At 39.7% G+C, this 25,413-nt stretch overlaps 3 protein-coding genes across 3 annotated transcripts; all 3 read right to left on the minus strand.

Annotated features, from left to right (window-relative positions):
- Nucleotides 1-5,137: 5,137 nt before the first annotated feature.
- Nucleotides 5,138-5,776, minus strand: LOC141607243 (uncharacterized). Its single transcript, XM_074426604.1, has one exon. The coding sequence runs from the start codon at nt 5,774-5,776 to the stop codon at nt 5,138-5,140; it is 639 nt and encodes a 212-aa protein (XP_074282705.1).
- Nucleotides 5,777-13,565: 7,789 nt separating this feature from the next.
- On the minus strand, nt 13,566-17,789 carry LOC141605316 (mitogen-activated protein kinase homolog NTF3). The gene is made up of 3 exons (XM_074424025.1): nt 17,339-17,789; nt 16,399-16,824; nt 13,566-14,502 (listed from the first exon to the last, which is right to left on the minus strand). The coding sequence occupies exons 2-3, from the start codon at nt 16,819-16,821 to the stop codon at nt 13,819-13,821; spliced, it is 1,107 nt and encodes a 368-aa protein (XP_074280126.1). The 5' UTR covers nt 16,822-16,824; nt 17,339-17,789; the 3' UTR covers nt 13,566-13,818.
- A 2,473-nt stretch (nt 17,790-20,262) lies between these two features.
- Nucleotides 20,263-24,454, minus strand: LOC141605317 (uncharacterized). Its single transcript, XM_074424026.1, has 3 exons — nt 24,365-24,454; nt 24,170-24,251; nt 20,263-21,234 (listed from the first exon to the last, which is right to left on the minus strand). Exon 3 carries the CDS (start codon nt 21,229-21,231, stop codon nt 20,509-20,511), a length of 723 nt encoding a protein of 240 aa, XP_074280127.1. The 5' UTR covers nt 21,232-21,234; nt 24,170-24,251; nt 24,365-24,454; the 3' UTR covers nt 20,263-20,508.
- Between the last annotated feature and the right edge of the window lie 959 nt (nt 24,455-25,413).

Genomic DNA, 25,413 nt, shown 5'->3' on the forward strand with positions numbered 1-25,413 from the left:
AAATCAATTACCCCATTAAGCACATATTCTACTCGTAATTCTAGTTTGTCAACCGGTTATTGTTTACGTCAAATCTCAAGTATATTTATAAATTAACTGTGGAATTAAAGATAACAATAACTCCATATCCTCTCTTAGATTACAACCGACCTAAACTAAGCCTAGACCGATTCTTAACTAACCAACCGATATAAGTTTGTCGTACCCTACTAAAGACCGATTAGAAGCATTATCGAACCAAGAAGACATCATTAATCCAATTAATCCCTTCAGTGTCGTCACTACCTAAAGATTAATTGACCAAACTTTACTCCTAATTTAAGCTAACCCCAATTCACAGAGATTAATCTAAACTAGTTGCTACTCGGATTATGTAACTCGAAGCCAGAATCACACAATTAGCATAGTTAACAATCTCAGGCCATAATAAGATAACAAATTATAAATTGAAATTGCAACTTTCAATTAAGAACGAGTAAAATTTCGAATACAAATAACTGAAAGATTAACAATAAACATTCAACCGTTTTCAATACTAAAATTAATCAACGAAAATAAACCATAAATTGAATAGTAGAGAGGTAGAGAGAACTTAATTTCCGCCCGGAATTTGTAGTCGGAACTTTGGATTGTCGCACCTCAGGAACCGCCTCAAATTCGCCCTTACTCGACCGTGTGCTAAGACTCCGACCGAGTACGTCTCCTGCTGCTCTCACGACCCATTAGGTCTCAAATCCTCACTCTATATTGCTCAATATCTAGAAAATATCCGGGTATTCAGCTTCCCTCGCCTCCTTGACGGCATGAGTATTTATACTCATCTTGAGATACAAATTCAGAAAGATTGGGGATAAACTTTTGTGGATTAAAATATGAAGAAGATAAAATTTGGAGAATCCAAGACGGAGTTAGAACTGAATTTGAGACGAGACTGGAATTGAGACGGTCTCTATTACTGTATTTTTTCTCATTTTCCAGTAGCTTCTCCCAAATAAACGTCCTCATTTGTCTTGTGTATACTAGTTGGGCTCAATTGCTTTTCAGAGTCCTTTATTTTCCAATGTGATTAATTAAAGATTACGTATGTGCCTGCTTGCGTGCTTCTTTATTTTCTATGCTTCGCTTCTTATTTTGTTCCTTGGTCCATTTTACACATACTCGCGTTATACTTTTGATCCATTAAGCGCGTCATTCGGCCCATTTTCTTATGTCTTGTAATCTGCTATACCAAAACACACTAAATAAGCTCATTTGCATTTTAAAAATAATAATAACAGTAATTAAATATCGAAACTAACGAATATATAATAATTTAGCTCAAATAATGCGAAAGACGACACTAACAATATACGAATATTGGGTAAAAACATATATAATTATAGGCTTATCACTTTTCCCTTCCCCACACCCGCATTCTCCGCCTTCCTCTTCATCCCCTACTACTTGTCCTCCTCTCGTGATCTCTTCATCCTTCTCTTCACCCAATCTCCCCCCCCTCCCCCCCGCCCCCCGCCACTTCCTTATGAGTGCGCGGTCCCCCAAGATATTTTGATCGTTGACCTCTTATGTATATTAATTAGTGCATCTTTATTTGGTTCAGTTGTGTCACTGTGTGTACATGTTGAGTGTTGATCACAATGAAACTAGTGTTGTTATAGTATTTTGATGGTTGAATCGATTGCAAAAAAAAAAAAAAATTACAGACATTCATAAATAATTCGTATTTAACTTTGTTAAGAGCATGAATATTCGAATATAACTACGTCTTTTACTCAGATGATTAATTGTCAAATAACACAATTATATAGATTACATAAGACATTAGTACTATGTTGTAGCTTGTGAAATAACGTAACATCACTCCTCCTCTTCCCCCTCCTTCTCATACTAATCGCTCTTCTCTCCTCAGCACTTCTTACTTCTCCTCCCCCCTCCCCCCCACCTTACTCACCCTCTACCTCGTCTTACTCTTTCTCTCCCTCTTTTAGCTCCAGTGCCCCTGTGTCACGGTCCGAACTTTGAGTCGGGTCGTGGAGCGCCCCCCTTGTCTAAACTCACGACAAGAATGCTAGCGAGAGCGTCAAGCACTAGTGTTTGTCAAGCACTAAAGCATTCGTAATCGGTCTCGGTTTGCGTGTGTCAGGATCTTAGTCTCGATCATCAACGCTCGACACACACATGCTTGTTAGTAAGTAATGAAGGCAAGAGTCGTTCATAAGAATGCAAGCAACAAGCAATAAGAAGGCAATTGGGTGGGACGTAGATTGATTGACTAGTACTCCCCAAAGAGGGAAATTTGATTTTACAAGTCTTGTAGCAAGAAACATTGAAAGTGAAGAATAGCGATACGTTTTCTAAACGCCTAAAAACGTAAATTAAACTAAAAAGCTAGCTCTAAGATTCGACACGCAGCAAGTAATCTTGGAGTACTACATGACTATAAAAACAAAAATGAAAATACATAAGTAGAAACATAAAATCTAAGGGTTCGAAGTGAACGGATCGCGCGCGCAATTTTTTTAGGAATTGGCGGCTCGTTACACTCTCCCCCACCTAATCTGTTGCCGTCCTCGGCAACGCTGGAAGTCTTAAAGGCTGGATTAGTCGGCTGATGCTGCTGGAAGTTGGTTGGAACGGATGTTTGCACGCTTGCTTTTGTTGCGGGTAGGATCTGCTAGATCTGGATGGTACGACTTCAAGCAACTCACATGGAACACCGGGTGACACTTCATCCAGGTAGGGCGCTCTAACTTGTATGCCACTTTCCTAATCCGCTTGCTCACTTGGATTGGGCCTTCATACTTTCGAACCAGCCACTTGTCTCGTCCCCTGAGAAATCTCATCTGTTCTTTATTCAACTTCACCATGACCATGTCGCCTACTTGGAACTCCCTTGGTCTTCGGTTCTCATCTGCCCATTTCTTCATGCGGCGCAACGCCTTCTCCAGATAAGCTCGACAATCTCTGCATTCACATTCCATTCTTTGGCGAACTCGTGAGCTTTCTTTGTGCGACCGCCATAGACATCTGCAACTGTGGGAGACAATAAAGGTTGTTGACCTGTAACAAGTTCAAACGGGATCTTATTGGAAGAGGAGCTCGTTTGGACATTAAAGCAGAATTGAGCAACATTAAGGAGTCACACCCACTCCATTTGAGTTGCTCCCACAAAGTGTCGCAGGTATTCTTCTAGCATGCTGTTAAACCGTTCGGTCTGGCCATCCGTTTGGGGATGGTAACTTGATGACATCCGGAGACTGGAAACTAAGAGCTTGAACAACTCTCCCCAAAATAGTCCCGTGAAGCGAGAGTCTCGGTCACTGAGTATATTTTGAGGTAGCACCTAATATTTCACGACGTGCCTGAAGAACATCGTGGCTGTTTCTTCAGCGCTACAAGCCTTCGGAAGAGGAATGAAGGTTGCATACTTCGAGAATCGGTCCACAATGACAAGGATTACACTCAACGCCTCCACCTTCGGCAACCCAGATATGAAGTTCATCGAGATGCTTTCTCATGGCCGAGTTGGCACTGGTAACGGATTTAGCAGCCCTCCCGGCTTCTATTTCCCTCTCTTATCTTGTTGGCAAATAAGGCAGATCTTAGTGTACTCCATCACATCATCCTTCATCTGTGGCCAGTAGAAGCTCCGCTTCAGTAGGCATAAGGTTCTTTTCCATCCCGAATGACCCGCCCACAATGTATCATGGCACTCCTGTAAGAGAATCTTCCGCAAACCTGCCGCCTTTGGAACAAAAATCCGATGTCCCTTCGTAAATAGAAGTCCATCCTCCATCCAGAACTTGCGAGTCTTTCCTTTGAGGGCTAATTGTTTCAGAGTCCTCGGTACTGGGTCTTGATCGAGGTGCTCCTTCGCCTGATCTCGAATATTTGCGGCTATCGTGGTGGTAGATAAATGGGCAATCGTGAGCAACGTAGACAGGTCGCACCTTCGACTTAGGGCATCAGCGACCCTATTTAATGCTCCTGGTCGGTACACGAATTCCACATCAAACTCGGCCAACAACTCCTGCCATCTTACTTGTCGGCTATTGAGCTTGGGCTGGGTTAGAAAGTGGGATGCTGCGGTATTGTCAGTCTTGACGACGAACTTCGACCCTAAGAGAGAGTGCCTCCAACCCCGTAGGCAATGAACAATGGCTAGGAGTTCCTTCTCTTGGACAACATACCGAGTCTCGGCCCCATTCAACTTTCTGGTCTCAAAGGCCACGGGGTGGCCCCCTTGGAGGAGCACCCCTCCCAGGGCAAAGTCTGACGCATTTGTCTCGACTTCGAAAGGTTTCGTGATATCTGGTAACGCCAACACCGGTTCTTGTACCACCGCTTCCTTGAGCCTCTCAAAGGCTCTTCTCCTGTCGATAGACCACTCCCACTTGACATCTTTCTTCAACAAATCGGTTAGTGGTGTGGCAATCTTCGAATATTCCCGAATGAATCTCCGATAATAGTTCGCTAGCCCCAAGAAAGAGCGGAGCTCGAACACGTTTCTTGGAGTTCCCCAATCCTTGATGGCTGTAATCTTCTTCGGATCCATTTTAAGTCTCCCTTTTCCCACGATATGACCGAGGAAATTGACTTTGGGTTGGGCAAATTCACACTTTTCTCTTTTGACAAATAAGTGGTTGTCTCGGAGCTTCGCGAACACAAGCCTCAAGTGTTCGGTCAATGAGTGGCTATACACAACAATATCGTCCAGGTACACCACTACGAATTTGTCCAAGTACTCGTGAAACACATGATTCATCAACGTGCAAAACATCGCAAGAGCATTAGTCAAGCCAAAAGACATGACAAACCATTCAAATGACCCGTATCTCGTCACACAAGCAATCTTTGGCTCATCTCCTTCGGCAATTCGAACTTGATGATACCCGGACCTTAGATCTAACTTGGTGAAGTACACGGCGCCTTGTAACTGATCGAACAAGTCAGCTACCAAAGGGATGGGATAACGGTTTCTTACCGTCAGCTTGTTCAAGGCGCGATAGTCGATATATAATCTCAGACTACCGTCCTGTTTCTTTTGAAAGAGCACGGGAGCCCCATATGGAGCTTTAGAAGGTAAAATCGACCTTGAGCGAAGTAGATCGTCTAGCTGCTTTCGTAGTTCAGCTAACTATGGGGGTGCCATCCGGTATGGCCCTCGAGCGGGAGGTCTTGTCCCTGGAATTAACTCAATTTGATGGTCCACCAACCGCCGTGGCGGTAGAGTCATAGGCAACTGATCTGGCATCACGTCCTTGTTGTCCTCCAACACTTCCTTTACTTGTGGTTCCACGGATACAACGTAAGTGTCCTCCTTCATGGACACGGTACACAGGTACGTCGGTTCTCCCTTTTGGAGTCCCCTCTTCAATTGCATCGCTGAGAGGAGAAGTCCCTTCAGCTTTCTCTCGCCTTCTACGGCTTTCACAAGACATGGTTTTGACCCGATCATCATTAGAGATCCATTGTGGGATGCCAAGAAGGCCGGGGTTCGCTTTAAGAAATCCATTCCAAGGACGATATTGAAATTATCCATCGGAACGCTGGTGAAGTCAAGTTTTCCAGTCCAATCGCCCATCTTGATCGCCACTTCTTTAGCTACACCCTGAATCGGCTTGGCACTGGAATGGACGTCTTTCATGCTACCACTTTCTCGGTTCAACTTCATCTCAAGTCTTTTCGCCTCGTCGGGGGTAACGAAATTGTGGGAGGCCCATGTATCTATCATAGCTCGAGTGGACTTCCCATTGATGCTTATTTCCACGTACATTAGTTCCACTTGTTCTCATATTACTCTTCCTATTTTTCTAGTCCTCCTCCTCCTCCTTCCTTCCTCTTTCCCTTTCCTCTTATTGTTCGCATCCTTCAATTTTCGTCTCCGCTTCTTCTTTCACCTTACTCTCTTTCGCGACCGCCATCCCTCTCCCCTTGATCCTCCTGTATACCTTCCATTTTCACTCCTCCACTCGCTCTCATATTATTAATTCTCCAATTTTTCCCCGTACTACTCCTCCATATATTCCTCTTTCTCCTCCCTTGCTCCCTCTCCCTCTCCCTCTCCTTCTCCCTCTCCCTTCCTCTTTTTCTTTTCTCTTATCCTTCACATTCTTCATTTTCTTGTCTCTGCATCCTATTCTTTCCCCGTGTTCTCTTTGTCGACCTCCATCCCTCTCCCCTTCCCCCCATTTATATTCTCCTTCTTTCTCTTCTCCTCCAACTATTTGTCCTACTCCCCAAAACACTTCCTCCTTCTCTTCCCACTGTTCTCTTCTTTTCCCTTTTTTTTCTCTTTAACGTTGCCGCCGCCTTCTAATCCCCATCCTCCTCCCTCTTCTCATCCTGCATGTCTCCTTTTCTAGTCCTCCTCCCCCTACCTCCTCTTATGTCTAATCTCTCTATGCTTAGTCGTAGAAAATGACATTCTATTTACGATTGCCTCTATTAATTGATACACGAATGAAAACGAAATTCGACATATTTAATAAATTTCATTTTTTAAGTGGAGTTTTCTTATAGTTTTTAAAATTTTCAAAGCTGGGGCCGTTCCCACACAGAAAGATTAGCAAAGTTGGGTTGGAAAAGGAGGTGTCGTCAGTGTTGCTGGTGCATGTGGTGAAGTGAAGCTTGTCAGTAAAGGTTGTAGAAAATATGAAGAATGGTTGGAAGTTGTTTCTTTGCTACTAGATGTAAATTATGCCTTAAAACTTTCTTTTACCCATAAAATTTGGCAAACAATTTAATAGTTTAAAACAAAAGGTCATTTAGGAATTAAGATGTTACTGCTTTATGGCTACCTGATCTACTTGGGGCACCTATATGCTACAGTCTCTCTAAAAGCAAACCCCATTTGGAAACACAAACGAGCCTACCCGCAACCCTCAAAAAAATAATGCCTTATTCCCTTACTTGGCTATGGAATACGATGTACATAAGCAAAATGATCCACTAAACTACCTGTTTTTTTTTATATTATGAGGTAGCAATCGTGCACACAGTAGATGCAATTACCAACACAATTTTCAGTAGAAATCATTCAGAAACAGTCTATGAGTGTTAAAATGAGGGGACAAAATGGTGGGAGGAAAAAGTGTCATTATACTGAACCATAACAATACGGCATACGACAAGCCACGCTATATAATGTGCGGCCAATTAAGCAGCCCGATATGAGATAACTCTGATAAGGTTTACGCAGGAGGCTATACAATGCGCATGGAATAAAAATGGCTGGAGAAGAAGGGGTCATTATGCTAAACCATAACAATACAACAAACGGAAAGGTTAGCCGAATAAGGCGCGGGCAATAAGGCACCCCGGTACGAGATTGCTAGGAACAGGTTTCTGCATAAGGCTATACAATAAAAGATTCTTAATTCAATTTTAATTAATTTAATTAAGTCATCAAATAAACGGCAACAATGCAATATTACTTTAGTTGTATGCAACATTGCGCAGGGAAAAGGAACGACGGGAGGAAAAGGTGTCATTATAGCGAACCATAACAATACTGCATACGAAAAGTCACGCCGAAGCATGCGCGACCAATAAAGCACCCCGGTAAGAGACATGTCAGGCCCAAAAAACAAAGCTAAATGTTTGTGGATTGTCAAACAATATGCAAGACTAACAAGCTAGGCCCAATTACACCACAAAAAGACAAGAAATGTTGAACTATTCATCCCACCAATTTTTGCCAAAAAATGCACACCCTTAACTCCCCCTTGCACACTTTTATATAAGGGGGGATTTTATGTGCCAACAAGTTATTTTTAGTATAAAAACAAAGGATTATCAAAACAAAATAAGACCACTTAAGAGTTTAGATCCTCCCATTTCCCTCTCACAAAGTCACAAGACAATATAATATTACATCTCTCTTTCCATCCCTTTATTATTTCTCCGTGCCAATCTATAGTTATCTATTTCCATTTTGGGGTCTTTCAATGAATAGTTATCTATTTCCATTATTGATAATCTTTTATGGGCCATTTCTCATGTATATGTGGGGTTAAGTGATTTGTGTGGTTTGTGTGAAGAATTAAAGTAAACGATGAATTGTATTCATTAGCAAAGAGGGTGTACAATATATATAGCATATTACTTACGTATGAACATAGATAAAAGATAATAACAAACTACCTAATTTACAATATATTAACATGATATTAGGAGAGATATATGGAGTTTGTTTGGGAGATAATTATCTTATAATTATTCCCTTAATTGTAGAGTTGACTTGGTTGAGATATCCTTGATACGCTCCCTCAAGATGGACGGTCGAAGAGTTAGACCAATCTTGGATGTAAGTAGAGAGTGGCGTGGCCTGGGAAGGGGCTTGGTTAATGAGTCCGCTAATTGATCGTCTCCATTAATATGCTGAACTCTAATGGTTCCAAGCTGAACTTGTTCTCGAACAAAATGGAAGGCGAGGGCCAGATGTTTCATTCGTGAGTGGAATATAGGATTTGCAGAGTAGTTGGCAGCACCTAAATTATCACAGAAGAGCACCGGAGCTATAGTAGGATGAATATCAAGCTCGGATAATAAAGACCGTAACCAAAGCACCTCGGCAGTAGTGTCAGCTATGGCACGGTATTCGGCTTCGGTGGAGGAGCGTGATAAAGCCCGTTGTTTCTTAGAGGATCATGAGATCGGGTTTTTTCCGAGGAAGACAATATAGCCGGTTGTTGAGACGTAGTTGTCCGTATCTCCACCCAAATCGGCATCGCAATAGGCATGAAGATTGAGAGGAGTATCTTTGAGTAAGGTAATACCTAGATGAAGCGTGCCACTTAGATAGCGAAGCAGCCTTTTGAGAGCAATCCAATGGGCAGCTGTCGGGTGTGTGAGAAACTGAGCAAGTTTGTTCACCGAGTATGCAATGTCGGGGCGTGTTAAGGACAGATATTGTAGGCTGCCCACAATAGCACGGTAGGTCGTTTCATCTTGAGCAGGTTGATCAAGAAGACGAGACAATGGTGGATGATGCAGCATAGGCGTGGTGGAAGGACGGCAGTCTGACATGTTGTGGCGAGTTAACAGATCAGAAATATACTTTGTTTAATTGAGATGAATGCCTTTGGTTGTCGGAGTGACTTCCATGCCGAGGAAGTAAGAAAGCGGGCCAAGGTCTTTAATCGAGAAGCGATGAGAAATGGCAGCAATAAACTTGTCAACTTCGGTGATGGACGGACCTGTAATTATTATGTCATCCACATAAACTAGGACAAACAATTTAACATTAGTGTGATTAAAAATAAAGAGTGAGGAATCAGAGATAGACTTTCGAAAGCCATAATTGAGCAGATAATTTTGTAATTCCGTATACCAAGCACGAGGGGCTTGTTTTAGACCGTAAATCGCTTTATTTAGTTTGCATACGTAAGCAGGCTTGGTAGGATCAACGAACCCGGGCGGTTGAACCATATAAACCGAATCATGTAAAGTACCTTGTAGGAAAGCATTATTCACATCAATTTGACGAAGCGACCAACCATTCGTAGAGGCAATGGATAGGATAAGACGGATGGTAGTTGGCTTAATAACGGGGCTAAATGTTTCGGAATAGTCGAGACCGGGTCGTTGATGAAAGCCTTTAGCAACAAGACGAGCTTTATGTTGCTTTAAGCTGCCATCGGGATTGTATTTGAGACGGAAAACCCACTTGCAACCAATAGTATTTGGGATGGAGTCAGGGGAGACAAGGGTCCAGGTATTGTTGCGAGATAGGGCATCGTATTCAGCTTGCATGGCTGCCCGCCAAAGAGGTTCGACTAGGGCTTGCTTAATGGTTGTGGGGGTACTGTATGATGTAGGGACAGCCGCTAGTTTTGCATATTTCGAGTTTGGTTTGCGAATATTGTGGGAGAGACGGGTGGCATGGTGAGGTGGGGGAGGAGGGGGAGGTGGTGGCGGTGGTGGTGAATTTGGGGAAGAGGACGGGGAGGCAGTGGTGACGGGAGTGTTAGGGGTGATGGACGGTTCAACGGAGGAAGTGTTGGAAGATGGCGTGAAGGTTGGTTCAGGGGAGGGAGTGGCAGTAGGTGAGGTAATGGGTAAAATTTGAATGGAAAATTAACACCAATCAATGGGTGTCATGGATATGGGTGTAGATGCGATATTGATTAGTCGGGAGTACGGGAATTGGTCTTCAATAAATTTAACATGTCGGGAAGTATAGACTCGAGAGGTAGTCGGGTCGAGACAAAGATAGGCACTTTGGGTGGGTGAATATCCAACAAAGACACATTCAAGTGAGCGAGATTGCAGTTTGTGAGCATTGTAAGGACGCAACCAAGGGAAGCACAAGCAGCCGAAATTATGGAGTTTCATGTAATTCAGTTCTTGTGCAAATAGCTTAAAATATGGGGATTGATCGTTAAGGGACGGAGTGGGTAAGCGATTAATAAGTTAGGCAGCGGTAGAAAAAGCATAGGGCCATAAGGAAAGAGGAAGATGAGCATGGGTAAGTAAAGACAAGCCTGTTTCGACAATGTGTCTATGCCGTCTTTCAGCGAACCCATTGTGTTCGGGGGTATGAGGAGGCGATGTAAGGTGTGTAATGCCATCGAGATGAAGTTGAGGCGTGAGGGTCGTATATTCGCCACCATTGTCGGAGTAAAATTGGCAGATCGGTTTATTAAAGTATTTTTCGACAATAGCTCGAAATTTATTAAATGTTAATTGAGTGTCGGATTTTCTTTTTAGAGGGTATAGCCAAATGTAATGGGTGTAATGGTCGACAAAGATAATATAATATTTGAATGAGTCGGAAGAAAGTATTGGGGAAGTCCAAACATCGGAGAAAATTAAGTCTAAAGGAGCAGTAGAGTGCAAAGTCGATTGGCCAAATGGTAGTTTATGGCTTTTATTCAAGTTGCAAGGAATACATGGAGCAAAATCAGAAATACGCAAATGAAATTTGGAATTCATGAATTTTAAAATTTTCGATGACGGGTGGCCAAGTCGGTGATGCCACGAAACTGAGCTCGGGGACGCAGCAAGATTGGCGTGAGGTGAAGGAGGTGTCCAGATGTATGAACCATCAACAAGCGGAGTGAGTAATTTGTAAGGCAGAACCGTCACCTATGACGAGGTCATCCGGGCCGTCATAGGGCTGATGGAGGGAGAGAGTATTAAGGTCATCGGTGATGTGGTGCGAGGCACCACTATCGACAGTCCAAGAGCGTGGTGGTTGCGGGTTAGAATGGGAAGCTGTATGGGCTTGTGGTGGAGGACCACGAGGCTTACGAGTTGGGAACACAAAGGACGGGTACTTGGATTGAAGGTCAGGACAGTCGGAGGCAACATGACCGACGGTATCACAATATTGACAGCGGCCTTTGAAGGGTTTCGAGGTGGCGGGTTGAGTGGTGGCAGGGGTATTGGTTTTGGGAGGGTAGGTCGAGGTTCGATTTTGGTAATTGTTGCGATTTTGGGATCGATAGTTGGCAGCATTGGCGGAGGGGTTGAAAACAGCGGGGGTGGGTTCATTCTTGAGGCGTAGCTCATGTTGTATGAGTTTTTCATGTAAAGCCTCAAAGGAGATGGGTGTATCGCGAGCTCGAACGGCTTCAATAACAGGGCGATATTTGTTGTAATTAAGACCGTTGAGGATCTTGGCAGTGATATCATCAATGTCCATAGGATGTTCCAACTGCGCAAGGTCATCAGTGCAAGATTTGATGGCCGTCATATAGTCGGTGATGGTCATGTTATCGGTGTGAGATATATGTTCTAAGCGATCTTTAATTTGTAGTCGATGACCACGGGACGAGTTGGCAAAAGTTTTGGAGAGGGTGGACCAAGCAGCTTGGGACGTTTGGTCATTGGCTATAAAAGCAGCAATCGGGGGTGCAAGTGTACCAGCGAGGGCGCCAAGTATCAATTGGTCTTGACGGTACCACGTGGTATATGCGGGATTGGGTTGGATTTTGGTTTGAGTGTCGGGTGGGGTGGGTTCGACAGTGATGGTTTTGGATGGTGTGGCAGCAGGCCCATCAAGAAAGGAGAAAAGGGCAAGACCATTGAGGATGGCTCGGATTTGGAACCTCCATTGGCGAAACGTAATGGAGTCTTTTAGTTGGATACAATTGGCGAAGGTGACGATTGTGAGGGGGTTCGTGGGTTCATCGGGGTTCGCAAGTTGGAGTTGGTTAGCCATGGGAATGGTTGATCGGGACGTGTTTTGATCGTGAAGAATGCAGGAACGAAAAGAATTTGGCGATCGTGAGGATCTTTAGGCAGATGATACCATGTGAAGAATTAAAGTAAACGATGAATTGTATTCATTAGCAAAGAGGGTGTATAATATATATAGCATATTACTTACGTATGAACATAGATAAATGATAATAACAAACTACCTAAATTTACAATATATTAACATGATATTAGAAGAGATATATGGAGTTTGTTTGGGAGATAATTATCTTATAATTATTTCCTTAATTGTAGAGTTGACTTGGTTGAGATATCCTTGATAGTTTGAATTCACCATATTTATTCCCTTAATTTTTATGCCAAAAACAATATTAAATGTTCAGAAAAATGAACCCTCCATTTCTGAAAATGGAGAATTAAGAGAAATAAACCCTCCATTTTTGAAAATGAAGAAGATCCTTACTAGATGACTTTATGGAAGGTTAGCCACTTTCTTTGAATCAAGCACATACAAATGGTGTTTGCTTATATTGGCGATCAAACAAACTTGATTGAAAATCTTAACTTACATTCCACTTTAGTACTTTACCCGCACATCCATCCACCTTTAGTTAGAACAAGTTCGATGTTAACTGTTGACGGCAAAGGTAAATGCTTTATAGAGTCTTGCGTTATCTTTGTAACTTTAGTTGATCTCTTTTGTGACGGTCACAAATTATGACAGTTCCAAATATAACCACTTTAAGATAAAAAGCAATCAATTATAAAATGTTACTTATTCCCTCCGTCCCGGTCATTTGTTGTTCTTTTTTATTTTGGGGTGCCCCAGTCATTTGTTGTCCTTTCTATTTTAAGAATGCATTTGATGAACAATTTGATCATTCACACTCAATTTAGAACACATGTCATTTAGTAATTGGCTCTCTCCTCTTTTCTTGATCTTTGTGCCAAAACGAAAGGACAACAAATGACCGGAACAGAGGGAGTATTTTATTAAATAATGGTCACATTTTCTCATTAAAATGGTCACATTTAGGTCCTTCACAATTTGTGACGAAAAATTACCGTCATAAATAAGAATTTGCGTTATAACTTTGTCAAAGACTGTTTTATTTCGTAACCTAACTTAAAAATTAAAAATTATCAATAAATAAAACTAATTATTTACTATCATCAAACCATCCTCAAGTGGAAAATACGATCAAAGTTCCGTCTTGGAAACTGAGTAAGTAAATGGGAGGAAAATAAAAGGAAGGAGTAAATAATTACTATGAAATGCCAGGGGTTGGAGTAGCCGAGCAGTAGTCCTGACAAGAAATGTGAAAATTGCTAAAACATATTCACCGTCTCCACTATTTTTTTTTACTCGTATATTATAGTTCCTAACTCCGCCACTAAAAGAAAGCGTATTAGGTTAGAACAAAAATAACACAAATATGTACAATTTATCTGCTAGAGAGTAAAGGGTAAATATTTTAGCAGCAAACACAATAGCTCTACAAACTAAAGATAACTCTTAGGCCAAAGCATCAATAGCACAAACTATTTATGAATGCTTCAAACAACATAATAGTACAAGTAAACGGAAAAAAAAGCTCGAAGTCTTAAGATGGTGATTTTGATGAAGTAAAATAAATATCAATCACCGCGCTATAAAGTAACAGGGGTAGCTTCAGGATGGTAATGCATAATCTCCATCCACATCATTTCTCGAATCATGTCTTCGTCCAAATCTTCATCGATTTCAAGATCAAGTGGGAATTGAGCGGGAGGATTAGCTCGAGGATCAAATAAAGGAGACATGTATGGATGTTGAAGTGCTTCAGTAACACTAATTCTCTTTGTTGGATCGAAAACTAGCATCTTTTGCAAGAGATCGATAGCCAAGGGGTGGGCAGCTGGGTAAAGACGGGACAAAGAGGTGCCAACAGAATAAGGTAGTGATCTTATGAACCTCTTGGCTTTTGGGTTGTCGATAAATTCGAGATCGGCATCTCTTTGGCTCCCAAGAATGTTGATGATTAGTTTCAACTGGTTAAGACACTCGGTTCCCGGGAATAAGGGTTTACGGCCAAGAAGCTCGGCAAAAATGCACCCGACTGACCACACGTCAATAGAAGTCCCGTACTTGTCGCAGCATAAGAGAAGTTCGGGGGCTCGATACCATCGTGTAACCACGTATTCCGTCATGAATTGGCCCTTGCCGCTACTTGTTCGAGCTAACCCGAAATCGCAAATTTTAAGATCACAATTTGCATTTATAAGAAGATTACCCGGCTTCAAGTCTCGATGAAGGATATTTGCCGAGTGGAGATATTTCAGGCCTCTAAGCAACTGCATCAAAACAGTCTAGTTAGCTTTCAAGAGTTGTGACTTGGTGAACGAGTTTGTTATAGCAATTGACGGATTAAGGAAAATCAGATTTAAACTACAGCTAAATCAACAATTAAGACACCCTAAAAATAAATAGGTAAATACTAAATAATGGATCAGTTGTAAGGGAGTATAACACAACAAAAGTATATTGGTGACTTTTTAAGCGTAACGATGAGCAGAAATTTACATACATAAATATAAATAAAAGGTAAACTTGTACATGTTGTACAAATTTTACGTCGTAATGTTTAAAACAATTTATGAATTGGATGAAATTTGGTCATAGAACACTTTAGGTTAGAAACGTGGAAAATAACCAAATACATGACCGTGATTACTAAAGTTAAACTTAAGTCAAATTTTAAGACACCAAAGAGGAAAATTTCCTACTAGCTTATGGCTAATATTCTTACTAGTTTACCAACTTCAAAAACTACAGCAAGATAAATCAATGCATATTTGAAAACATCACGCAATTTATACTTTTTGTGATGTCTTACGGAAGAACAAGGCAAGAGAACATCTGACGATCAAACATTTCACGACATCACCATGTTTTCGGCGTCATCATTTAATTTAGTTTTTCTTTCATCTAATATACACATAAGGTAGCAATCAGAATCATGCTGCACCACTGTAGTGATGATAAGGAAAATAAGTCCAAATACAAGTACACGACTCCAGACATACCTGCTAACATTATTGGAAATGGAAACCTAAATTAAGCAATATTCACGCAACCGTTTTAGAAAGGTTACGCTGTTATGTTAAAAGACAAACAATATGTAGCAAGGACAAGCATATTGAACAAATATGAGCACTATTTTTAGCAAAGCAGGATGGAGATGCTACAAGGATAACAGCTGATCAATTTTTTTGTCAAGATAATATTCACATGCTTCTAGCAAGTGCGCGCTGGTTTTTTGTATTTTTTGTAGTGCTTGACAAAAACTCAAATGTTAGGTAGTCCGGGGCTAATAATGTTGGTACTTAAACTGGAGAAATGTTGACCTAGTCTAGCAAAAGATGGCACATGGGTGTGTCAAACGAGTGGTATGGCCGTATGCGGATCGGTAATAGCTCAAACTTGTACGGTGAACAGAAGACACTCAAATATGCTTGTACATCATCTGAGGGAACAGAGGAGCTGGGAAAAGAGTACTCTGTACAGAAAACCAGCCAGGAAAAACGACACATATTATCGGTCCATCTACAGCAGCATTAAAAAATTTGTCCATCTTGATTTAAGCCAAAAGGGTAAGGGAAGTAGCATTTCAAAAATCATTTCATTGTGTTCACATTAAATATTACACTTTTCTAACTGCATTAGAAGAATCAGTAGTTCAAAAGGATTCTCCAAACGAAAGAATAGACATAGCACTATCTCAGTAGCCTGTAAGACATCTACAGTTAGTATGAAGTTTCACTTTCGGCATACACAAATCTAATGCATCATTGATAGTCCATCCCGAAAATCAATATCAATACGTTACGAGAATACTTGATAGCTCAAAGGTTGATTAGACACATCAAGTTCATCATTGATAGTCCATACCGACAAATCAAGTATCAAAGACGAGAATATAAATAATATGACGACAACAACAAACCACATTACCCTATTGCCTCAAAGGCTCCCACAAATGGTGTGGTAAGGGGGCATATATATGCAGCCTTATACCGAAAAAGACTGATTCATGAATCATGATGACCCACAATCAAAAGGCAACCAATTTACTAGTCCGTAGTCATTTTGTTTTATTTCACAATAGTCTAGAACTAAAAAAGAACGCGTCTTTACTCCATTTGACACGGAAACAAACAATGATTTGATGGACAGACAGCAAGTTATACCTGGAACAAGAAATATTGGCAATGATCATTGGTAAGAGCTTGAGAGGACTTAATAATCTGATGAAGATCGGTGTCCATAAGTTCATACACCAAATACACATCCTTAAAATCCCTAGGATGAGCAGGCACCATGACATCCTTCAAAGCGATCACATTATCATGCCTGAGGTGTCGAAGGAGCTTCAATTCACGCAACGTCCTCAACGCATCAACTTTATTTTCAAAAGCATTATTGATCTTCTTAATAGCAACTTTCTCATTATTCTCCTTATTAATAGAGGAGCAAACAACTCCATATGCGCCACGACCAATCGGCTTAATTGGCACATATTTTGTGTCAATCTCAAACAGAGATTGCCACATTGAAAAGTAATGCTTCCCTGGGGATCTCACCCCATTCGGAGGCTCGACAGGCGTCGCCATTCACTGCAACCCATACAAACCAACAAATCATGATCCATCACTACAGTGAATTACAATTTACAAACACCCTTCAACAAAATTCTTAATTAATTAAAAAAAAATGTTTTAAAAAGAGACATTAATTTGCATTTATCAATGATTCAATGAACATCAAATGTACTTGATCACTTGATGTAATAATGGAATTAATAATTCAAAAATTTTAACTTTAAAAGTAACATCATAAATTCTACAATATCAGTACAGTACTTGTAAAATCAATCAATCACATCATTAAATCATCTGACACTTGCTCTGAGCAACAAATCATTAATCCAATGTAAATTCTTGTCTAAGTTCGTCTTACGGGTTTTTTCTAACTTCTTTTTCCGTTTTACACAATATTAATGTAAAACCGTCTTATTCGAGACTAACTATTAATCCAATAGTAAATAAGTCACACTCTTTTCCAGCTCATACTACTCAAAAATCAAAATACAATGAAATTACTCAAAAAAAAAAAAAAAAATAGATATACCTTAAATTAAAACCTTGAAATCAAAATAACCTCAACAAAACAATGATCTGATGAATCAAAGGGTAATCTTTAAACCCAATTCTTCAAAACACTGTTTCCTCAAACATACTTGAAGTAGAAACATCTTCCAAATTTGCCACCTTTTTTCCAATAATTGACCAAAATTTAAGAAACCCACATCAAATTATAACAATTAACAGAGAATTAAACCCTAATTGGAAAAATTAGCAAATTCCCGCCAGAAATGAGCATTGATCAGAGATCTAAAGAAGGGATTTTTGTAAGGAAAATGGGTGTAAATGAGGAAAAAGGGTGGAAAAGAGCATTATAAATGAAAGGGTTTTAGGATCAGATCCTGGAATTGGGAGATTCGTGACGGATTAGTTGAATTAAGGGAGAGAGAAAGAGTGAGAAATGGGGTTACAATAAAACTAAAGATAAACGGATGATTAAAGGAGACGTTTTCTAGATGATATTTTCAAGGTTTAATTTTTGTGTTTGTTTTTTACCGTTATTTTTTTCCCTTTTGAGTTGTTGGTGTTCTGCTGGTACGAGTTACGACTTACGAGTACGACCGAAACAAAAGATGGCAAATTGGATATACGATATTTTCAAGGTTTAATTTTTGTAGGGGCGTTTTTTGATGATAGATTTTATTTAGAAATATTTTAAATTTAGATATCTCATAATTCCTTTAAATCAACCCCTTTGATATTTTAAATTAATTTTTCAATCAATATTTACAATCATAGATTGTGATTTTTTTGAATACCGTCGATTTAAGACAATTTTGAACATGAATTTGCCTGTAAATGGACTCATTTGATGTTTTCAATCAATTTTCTCCAAACTTATCATCTCTACTCTCCTTTTGAAATAATGAAAAAGAAAATCACCGCCTCCTTCATCTTGTGATGGTCCACACACTTACTCCAAAAATACTTACTATATATGACGGATCTTGATTTATGATTCCTAGTGTAACTACATTATTTATATTTACAAAATGTATTGTTATTCTGCACATTTTATGTTTCTAGCTAAAAGTCATACATTATGAATTACGCGTCTTTACTGCTTCTTACATGTAAGCTTGTTAGTGCTTCTCTCTTACATCGAACAGTCGAATCATTTTACTTTTATTGCACTTATGTGTCGCCCGTAGACGATCGTGAGTAGGATTAACGACACACAACCCAAGTCCTACGAAGCGTTCTAATGGATGATCCCTCATTAGGGCAACCCCTTTTGTTGCTTGCATTCTTGCCTTAGGCAATGGTGCGCACCCGATCTGGCAAAAGTATCGGATCGTGACACATAGCGCCTACCGCCAATACACCACCATCGTCCATGGCATAACATCAATGTCGCCCACGTCTCCACACTATGCCCTCCCTTCCTTCACCTCCACCGCCACCAAACTTTTCACTTTTAGAAACTGCGATGAGATATGACATGACATGCAGGTATGAATTATGTACCTGACATTTTTTAATGTAACATTTATAGTAAGACATTTGAACTAGTGAACCTCACACCACAAAAGTAGAGGAAGATTTCAGGCTTAAAATGTATTCTTTTTTTCTTTGAAAAATTACACATGTATCCTTATTTTTAAATGTATCAAAAAATTTAGTCCATTTGAGAATAGTTGGATATTTATATGTGTCTGATTCATACTCAAATCAAAGTAACATAGACTATACCTGAATTCAATCAAAACGAACATCTACCTAACTTAACAGTATCCTGAACAATATTATCAAAATAGTTTGAATAAAAATGTTACTCATCTTTAGAATGAATTTAAGAGTTGTGGAATCTGAAGACCTTCTTAGCTCCTATCTCGGTTATCTACTACATGCTTCATATCCCATGCTTATAAAAACCGAGTTACTCTTAATCTTTCTGCGACACAAATTAAGGTCTAATCACATTCTGAAAATTTATCCCCAACAATTCTAGATCTAGATTTAAACTCGTGAAATTTGGATAGAACTTGACCCGATACAAAATAGATTCATTATAGGGGCATAATTAGACATGTATCTACTCTTATAATGTACCACCACACATTTTTGGCACATGATATAAAAAACACAGAGCATTATTTGGTGACATTTGAAAAACCCAAATCAGAACATATAATGAGAATGTAGTGGCGACGTCATGGAAATACCAAACAGATGGGGACTGCTTTGCTATAGCGGCTTCCAAGTTCCAACCACAGGTGGACATCTATAGTTGGAATTGAACCCTACATTGCTCCTCTAACTTTATAGTTTGGTCAACTTTCCAACTCTATAAACATACACAACAAAACGAGTGATTCAACACAAAGTGGTTGTCTTCTGCACTTGTACTCCCTTGCTTTATGTGTCTGTTAGAGTCTGTGTTAGGTTAGGTCCCTTTCCCACAAGATATCATCATTTCCTCATTTTTAGTTCCATCTCAACTATTATCTATACTGCCGACTACAGGTCTTTATGTCTTTGTTTTTTGGAAAGTTTGGCAAAAAATAACCTATTATCCGACTACACGAGCTCGTCATATATCTCTATCGAGTTATAGGGTTCACTAATTAGATATAGATTTGTGATATTAGAGATGATACTCTTATCTGCCAATACGGTGTGAAAATACCTCATTGCAAAAGACAGTAATGTTTGAAATTTGAATGTTGGCTGAACGGACGATGAAAAAATGAGAGCGGGTAATTGTAGGTTCTGGCAAAGTAAAAAAAAAAACCATACTTTCTTTTGTGAAGTAGCGGTCCTTCGATGCAGTTCTCGACGCAATTTCCATCTTGGGTCATTCGGAAACAGCCTCTTTGTGTTGCTAACACAAGGGTAAGGCTGCGTACATCCGACCCCCCTTACTCCGCAATTTGCGGGAGCCATTGAGGCACTGGGGTAATGTTATTGTTGTATAAAAAACCATACTTTTATTAATCCAAGGGGTTGGTGGTTAAAGATAAAAAATGGTACAGATGCAGATAATGGCTGTACTACTACTATCACCTAAGCACATTCTAAACTGTACATACACAAGGAAAAGAATGCAAACCATATGCAAGGCATTGATTTTACAGGGTGTCATACATATTAGATACCTTGCTTGCTCTCTTCGTTTTCGCCCTCTTAATTTAGTGTTTAACATAAGGTCCCTTTCTAGAGGATGGTACCGGAACTTGTAAGCCACTCTTCCAAGAAAGCTTCCCTTTCGGCCTTGAACTCTTCAAAGTCACTCTCTACTGGCGCTGATTGTTGGGTTTTTCCATCTGTTGATACATTAGTTTCTTCAACTATCTCATTTTCAACCTGGCTCGATAATGGCAGTTCCTCATCTTCATCTGGAGGCAATACTTCTGTGATTTCGCTCGCCTCAGTGGGATGGGGATGAGCCCAATTCAGGTTAACTGCCTTTTCTTTGGCAGATTTCAAGACGCTTGAAAAGTAACTTTCCGGCTTCACACTGTCATCCCGAGTAGTACTTGTCCCCTGTCCCCAGGGCATCGGGGCCCAAGGGCTGGTCCCACGGACCTGAAAGCTGGAGCTCCTCTGTGAAATCACGCCTCGTACTGGTTGTTTAGATGATATTAGGGTTAGAGACGTCTTTATATCTCGAATCATATCATTGATAATGGGGAATCCGCATTCTTTCATTGTCCTAGTCATCACAATAGAATCTTCTAGATCTTCGGTGTGGAAAGTCACTTCAGTTGACTTCTCTGTAACGTTGTTCTTGAGCTTTACAACATTGGGTACTGCATTCTGAGCATGTTGCTGGATGTAGAACAGACCTACGGAAGGTTCGTTGGCAACGTACTTAATCATATCTCCCAGGTTTTCATTAATCTCCACAAATCCTTCAGCAACTGAGAGCTCACACATTTACTACAAATACACAAATGCCACACAGTTACAATGTAGCTGATGTTAAAATGTTGCCGCTTAAGGGAAAAAGGTAGCAGACTGAGGCAGGAAATTTGGACATATGTTTTCTCTAAGAATTCATGAAAATAGAAGAGAATCTAGAAGCCCACATCCAACCATAGCTTGTGTATCAGTATGTCTTTAATTAGCCTCTTATGACGGACTTGCCTATTCAAATTGTGAGACACGACCATTTATTAAAAATTTGACGCATATACAACTCATAAAAGAACTATAGATTAGAGCGCCTCACAGAAACTTGTTTAAAGAACATCTCTTTGAGAATTTGTGATATATCAAAATTTCAAAACCCAGTATAACGTATTTGGCTCTCAGGTTGTTCCTCATCCTCATAGCTTGTACATTCTTACATGATTGGCAACCCAATGATTCTCAAAACATAAATTTCGGAGCAATAAAAAAGACGTTATGCTTACTTCATTAAATCTCCACTTTCCACTAAGATAACTTCACATGAAACCTTTCAAGTTTCAAGTCTTTCAATAATGAAGAACATGGTATGAGAGTGGATTTCTGTCAAATTTATAATTCTTTTTCTGTTGTTTTGCCTAATATGTCCACATCTTTACTGATCACTCCACAACTTACTATAAAAGGGCGAGGATCTAATGAAGCACGAGATAAAGGCAAACGTCTCATAACACAACACGCACTATTTTTCCCAGACAAATTTGTATTTCCAAAATATAAATCTGTGGAACAATATTGTTTTTGAATTTTTAAGAGGGCTAGAAGACAGAATAAAGATACTAGAAGACAGAAAGAGATAAAAATCCATACTTGTGCATCTTGCTAGCTGGGTCTTATCTACAAGTCGCACTGAGGCGTTTTTGCAAGAGCCTCAGTGAAGTTTAGGCTTAAGCGCAAACTAGGATGCACTTTTTAAACTAACCTCCACACTTTACAATCAACTGCTATTATCTTGTAGCATCCCCGCTTCATGGGTCTTTAATAGAAAAACCAATTGGTGAAAGAAGTCATTATTTGATTTTTGAACACGGATTGTCTAATTTTTAGGGCAGAAGTTTGAGAATAATAACTTCTAAAATTATTTGTGTATCTACACGAGTACACATGTAGGAAAGTTGCAGACATTCTACCATTGCATCACGTAAATTTCAAATTATTTTCACATAAAGCATTTCTAGAGTTTCCAGGGGGAACCTACATAGTTTTACCCATTAGCCACATCCACCAACCACAACTTCCGAGAGGCAAGCTCAGAGTCTTTGTTTTTGCTTGACAAGATGAGAGACACTCCAGTCCCTAATTGCAGAGAAATCCCATTTCAGTTCTCACATGAAGGAACCGTCATCTATAGAACCACCCGCCGACAATCGGCAACCAACCTTGAAGTCAAGCTCATACAAGCTAATACAAGAGCAAATAGCTGAAGCTAATGGGCTTAGCTGCTTAAGTAATGGGAACTGGGAAGCATAGTTTCTAGCTACAGCACCCTTATTTTCTATTATGGGTTTACTTCAAACATAAATGCTCAACACGCTAACATTTTTCTGTGTTAAAGGACCCATGAAGACAGGTTTTCATGATGGCGAGTTTTGATAATGGATCATGAGTACACCAATCAATGACTTAGCTAGGCGACAACGGCAACAAGCTAAATAGATTTAGTGGCTTGCATTTCAGCATTTTATTTCCTACATAGAGAAATTGACCCCTCCTCGGCAAGTCCGCCACCAATCAACCTATAACCAGCTACCTCAAATTGTGAACAAACCATCTCCCTCAAATTCATGGACTTTTTTTTGCTGATTTTATGTATTGTGAGTTACCGCTGGGTATTTCATTCACCACACTCGACATGTAATAATATCCTCAATCTTTCCCAACGAAACTCGAACCCTTTGTTTGGACTGAGAAACAATTTCCTTGTTACATTACAAAAACTGAACCATACAAGCCACCATCAAAATTCTTTCAATTCGAGAAAGATTTGGAAGGAAATAACACTACTCCACTCCCCTTCCCCTTCCCTCTTTTTTGTATCCAAATAAATGGTCAAACATCCGAATATCAACTTTCCTTGCACACGCCTCTAAGTACCTCCACAACTCTACCACATATTGCGATAACAATCACATGCTTATCCATTAAGCCAAAGAGAAAGGGAACATACTCATTTCCCCAAAAAACATACTTATACACTATAATTTGAAATTCTGAAATTACTATAACCTATACACCCTGGCTTTCTTGGAAAAGATTACGCCTTTCAAAATCTTTGCTAATTCCTTTGCTACGAGGCATTGGGGATGCGAACATGATATCTATGAACGTCACTAGTTCGATACTACTAGTCACTCAAAATATCTAAAGTCTAAACCCATAAATACAAATGAAAAGAAAAGATCAAAATTTCATTTAACCCACAAGTAACCATAAAACTCACCAAATGTCATTAATTAAAAATTACCCTTATAATATACTCCCTCCCTCCCGGTTATTTGTTGTCATTTGCTTTTGGCACAAAGACCAAGGAAAGGGGATGATCAAATTACTCATCAAATTCATTCTTAAAATAGAAAGGACAATAAATGACTAAGACCAAAATGGAAAAGGAGAACAAATAACCGGGACAAAGGGAGTACTCACTTCGTCCCAATCATTTGTTTAAAATACCCCTCCCTCGGAAAGAATAAAAAAGGTAAGCAAATAATTGGGACGGAGGGAGTAATACAAATTCGGTAAAAGGGGTAGCATGGCAGTCTAAACTAAGAGAACCCAGTAATCAAACAACATAACTGGAATAACTAAACATCCTAAACAACGATAATTTAACAATCAATTAGAAATTCAATTGCAGAATTAATAATTGAACATTACCCAGTTATTACAAAAATAATGAAATTAGTACCTGAGATTGAGAATTTTAAATCCCTTGTCCACAATTGTGCTTGAAGTAAATCAGCAGAAAGTAGATGAATGAAGAACATTAGCTGGGGTGTCAAAAATAATGGTCAGATAAATACAAGGTACAAAAATGAAGGGAAATATGGCCAATTTTGATAGGATAAATATGGAAGCAGACGATTGTTAAAAGCAGCAGTACCTTAATTGATGAAATTGCCGTTCTAGATGGACAAATTTCGTTGGGATTCAGTAGTATTCACCACGAGTAAAGCAAGGTTAGACGGCAAAGCCCGAATTGATTTGGGTTCGGTTTACGGTGCTCATTTTATACTCGTTATTTTCATAAAAATCTTCAATTACAAAGGCGTAAATGAAGTAAATTGTTATTACTATGTGTGGTGATACTTACTTCCTCCATTCAACTCCACTCTACCACCTTTCCATTTTCATCCATTCAACTCCACTCTACCTACCACTTATTAAAAAAAGGAAGTAAAATGACCATAGTATCCTTATAAGAACATTTTATTTACAAAGAATGCCACTAAATGGCCCACTTACTTTTACCCACAAAATACACCCTAAACTAATCCTAGCCCAATTAACACTACCTAATCCATCTTAATACACTAACCGTTCCCTCCAAATATTAATGACCCAAACCTAATATACCCAATAAACCCATTCAAATTTGTGAAGGGATTTTGGACTGGATCAATCCGTCTCCTTCATTTTACCCAAACCCAATTCAATCCCTCCTCTTATTCCGTCCATTTCATCCTCAACCCTAACAATCCCTCATTCTCTCAAACCTTCTACACAATTCTAAAACCCTAATCTCTCCCTTCTCTCTCTACATCCTCCTTCTTCACTTCATCTTCTCAGTAACCCTAGATCTGTAAATCCGTCTCTTCACTTCATCACTTCATTACTTCGTCTTTGTCTTCATCACTTCATTACTTCGTCTTTGTCTTCATCACTTCATTAATTCGTCTTTCTCTTCTCGTCTTTATATCTATACATCCGTCCTATCATGAAACCTCCTCATCCAAACTGTGGTAATGAGTGTATTCCGTGTGTTTTTTATCGTAATCGTGTTGGTTTACAAGACGATGAAGGCGATGATGAATTTGATGAATCTGCTCCTGAATCGCCTCCTCCAAACCATATCGTACCTGATTCGTTAGATCCTGATGATTTGGGCACTGAAGTTGAAGAGACGGAGTTCGATGATGGTGGCGTTTGCAT

The sequence above is a fragment of the Silene latifolia genome, chromosome 10 (genome assembly GCF_048544455.1).
Source record: "Silene latifolia isolate original U9 population chromosome 10, ASM4854445v1, whole genome shotgun sequence".
In the NCBI taxonomy this organism is placed as follows: Eukaryota; Viridiplantae; Streptophyta; class Magnoliopsida; order Caryophyllales; family Caryophyllaceae; genus Silene; species Silene latifolia.

Coding starts and splice junctions, on each gene's coding strand:
- LOC141607243 (XM_074426604.1), bottom strand. CDS start 5,776: ATGTACGTGGAAATAAGCATCAATGGGAAGTCCACTCGAGCTATGATA.
- LOC141605316 (XM_074424025.1), bottom strand. CDS start 16,821: ATGGCGACGCCTGTCGAGCCTCCGAATGGGGTGAGATCCCCAGGGAAG. Junction 14,503..16,398: donor GCCAATATTTCTTGTTCCAG/GTATAACTTGCT, acceptor GTTTTGATGCAG/TTGCTTAGAGGCCTGAAATA.
- LOC141605317 (XM_074424026.1), bottom strand. CDS start 21,231: ATGTGTGAGCTCTCAGTTGCTGAAGGATTTGTGGAGATTAATGAAAAC.